General features: G+C 27.1%; 1 protein-coding gene across 1 annotated transcript; it reads left to right on the forward strand.

Moving 5' to 3' along the window:
• Window positions 1-785: 785 nt before the first annotated feature.
• On the forward strand, window positions 786-1,671 carry Bm17144 (Uncharacterized protein; the record flags this gene model as incomplete). The annotated part of the gene is made up of 3 exons (XM_043082894.1): window positions 786-911; window positions 1,158-1,344; window positions 1,598-1,671. The coding sequence occupies 3 exons, from the start codon at window positions 786-788 to the stop codon at window positions 1,669-1,671; spliced, it is 387 nt and encodes a 128-aa protein (XP_042938828.1).
• Between the last annotated feature and the right edge of the window lie 1,530 nt (window positions 1,672-3,201).

Consider the following 3,201-nt stretch of genomic DNA (forward strand, 5'->3'; position numbering starts at 1 on the left):
AAAGCTAATCAGTAAACCTTTCCACTTGCTATGCTTTTCATATTGCTTAACCCGTACAAAAGGGGTTAGTCGATAGAAAAGATATTAGCTCTATCTATACTGAGACAGTTGAGTGTTGGTCAGAGAGAAGAGAAGAAACAGTAAGGATTTAAAAAAAAATAAGATTTAGCAAGAGAAGTTAATAGAACTAGGAAAGACAAAAATATCTACATTATGGTGGATAACCTTGATATTCTATCATAATTGTATTGTTAATTATAAAGCATACAGAGATGGGCGTGTTCTCATTGATTCTGTCAGTAGGGATAAGAGTAATGTTAACATAATACTTGGGTAAAATTTTGATCTAAGATGAGATCTCTTTTTTTGTACTTATCAATACAACGATAAAATTTTTTTTCCTGTATATATATATATATAGTATACATATAACTTTTACATTCTACAAGAATAAAGTTGGGCAGTAGCAATCCCATGATCATGCCCTTCTCTTTTGTGATTTTATTTGCACATATTCTCCTTTTCATTCTTATTATTTTTCTTGTACAATTTGGCTTGATTCAAAGGATCTCCCATTTTTTTTTTTTTTTTTTTTTTTTTTTTTTTTTTTAATGTCTTTATTGCGAACTAATAAGTATTTTTTTCAATATCTTTATTGCGAACTAATAAGTATTTTTTTTAATATCTTTATTGCAAACTAATAAGTACTTTTTTTTTAATGACTTTATATTTTCCAGTTGAACAAAGGAATCAAAAATCTTTAGTTAGAAGCGATAATGGAAAAAATGGTGGAGGAAAAAAACAGATTTGAGATGTTGTTTACGAGTACAAAATCAAAGCTTAATGGTTTGCGAGAAGTGATAACAACTCAGTTTTCTGAAAACAACAATTGTTTCTCAAGTTTAATGCAGGTAAATCTTATCTAAAGTCTTGTATAAGTTTTGTTAATCTAGAATTTCTAAAACAAATGGACAGATAAGCCTATATTTTGTGACAGAGTTTATCAAAAACAAAGTCTGAAGAAAATCAAAACTGTGCCTTCCTGTTAAAAATGCTACGTTATGTAAAAAATCTTCAGGAAGTAAATTTGAATGTTGAATATCGTTTTATTTACAATAGTACATTCATCATCATATTGTCTATAGATCGGATTTCAGAAATTGAATGAGAAATGGTCAAAGGGTTTGGATGAAATGCAAAAAATGGCGAGTAAAATGAAAATAATGCATGAGTATACAGAGAAAAATTTTAAAAGCTTGAGCGTATTATTGGATTGCTTGCATGGCCGAGAAATTAAACAGTTGGAAAATAATGAAAGAGAAGGAGATACTTTCAAGAAAATATGTGATTTTCATATCGAATTCATTTTCATATCGAATCTGTTTAATATTATATAATTTTTTGTAATAAGAAAAAATTGTGTTTTTACTGCTACATCGTTATAATACATCCAAATGAAATTGAATGTAAAAAAGATTTCCTCAAATAGTCACTATTTTTTGATTTCATGGTGATACACAAATGGTCACATTTTCGAATTGTAACCTAAATTGTAACCTTTTCAAAATGTAACCTTAACAGTAAATATTTCTTGCAGCCGCACTTGCACTTGCAGTTGCAGTTGCATTGCAAGTACAATTGCATACCTGCTTGCACATACAAATATTTTAATTTAATTGATCCAATGATTGCTAATATCACTTGTCATATTATCATTTGATCAGCATTTCAAAATGATAATTGCATAAGATTTATTGTTAACAATAAATTAGTAAAACTATGTTACCAGCATGGTGAAAGATCACGTTTGATGATGAGAAAAAGATCAGATATGTCCAAGAAAAAATTTTGTTAATGAATTTTTTGAGTTTATCACCAGTCCAAAAATGTTATGAGTTTATTACCACGTCACTCTTTAATTAATTCCATTGCTTTAATAAGAAAAAAGTGATCAACTGGGAAATTTGAACAATTTGCAGCACATAAATGATAAGTAGAATTAGTTTTTATGTTAAAATGAAATTGCAAATAATGAAGTTTTTTTTTTTTTTTTTTTGTATATTTTTATGCAAAAAATAAATTAATAAAAATTGTTGCATGGAAAAAGATTGTGGCCAAGCAGAAGGTGAAAGTAATCTGACATCTGTTCTATTTTAATTTTGTGACTTTATTGATATATTAAAACGTTTTCAAAAAAATTCTTGTCTTATTAATAAAAATTGATATTAATTCAAAGATTTGGGAAACTTTTATTTTATGAATTAATTTCTTATAAAAAAGAAAAAAAAACAAACAACAACAATAACTTCAGATGGGTCAAAAACAAACTATTGGGAAAGGAAGAGGAAAAGAAGAAAGTTAACCATTGAAGATTATTCTCCAACTTTCCTATTACGGAGAACTTTACAAGAGATCAATTTTTTCTATTGTTTTTTCAAAAAAAAATTAAATCGGCCAACAAAACTCATTTTTCCAAAATGAAGTTATTTTTTTTACCTAAATTTTACACCATTTTATTTTGTTACTAAAGCCGATTTTGAAGTAATACACTATTCAAAATGTTGTAGGTGCATACCTCAACAATCTGAAAAAATTTCGTAGGTGAAATTTCACATTCTGCTCGGTCAGTCAGCTCTATGAGTAATTGATACATTTTTTTAAACTTTTTCTAATTGATACATCTAGAAAATTTGATCATAGTTGTTATCCATGCAAAATTTCAGGATATGAAAATTTAATAAGTGAAAAAGTAAAGCAAATATTTCATAAATAAATTAGAACGTTCCCGCGGGTAACAATTCGAAAATGTGATCATTTGTGCATCACCATAAAATTAAATTTCTATAAAAATAATGACTATTTGAGGAAATTTTTTTTACATTCAATTTCATTTGGATGTATTATAACGATGTAGCAGTAAAATCACAACTTTTTCTGACAAAAAATTATATAATATTAAACAGATTCGATATGAAAATGGAAGAAAGTATGTAGCAAAGGAAAAAATAAAAAGAAAATGAAACGAAGATTGCTAAGAATAAAACATGGAATTGTTGAATCGAAATTATGCTAAAGTGAATAATGCAAATATATCATTTTGAATAAATAACAGAGAAACTGCTTCATGCACTTTTAAATGAAGCGATGTGCGACACGTAAAGTGACGTAAAATATAATCTAATTCAAAACATCCATGTGAAT

This window comes from Brugia malayi, assembly GCF_000002995.4.
Source record: "Brugia malayi strain FR3 genome assembly, contig: Bm_021, whole genome shotgun sequence".
In the NCBI taxonomy this organism is placed as follows: domain Eukaryota; kingdom Metazoa; phylum Nematoda; class Chromadorea; order Rhabditida; family Onchocercidae; genus Brugia; species Brugia malayi.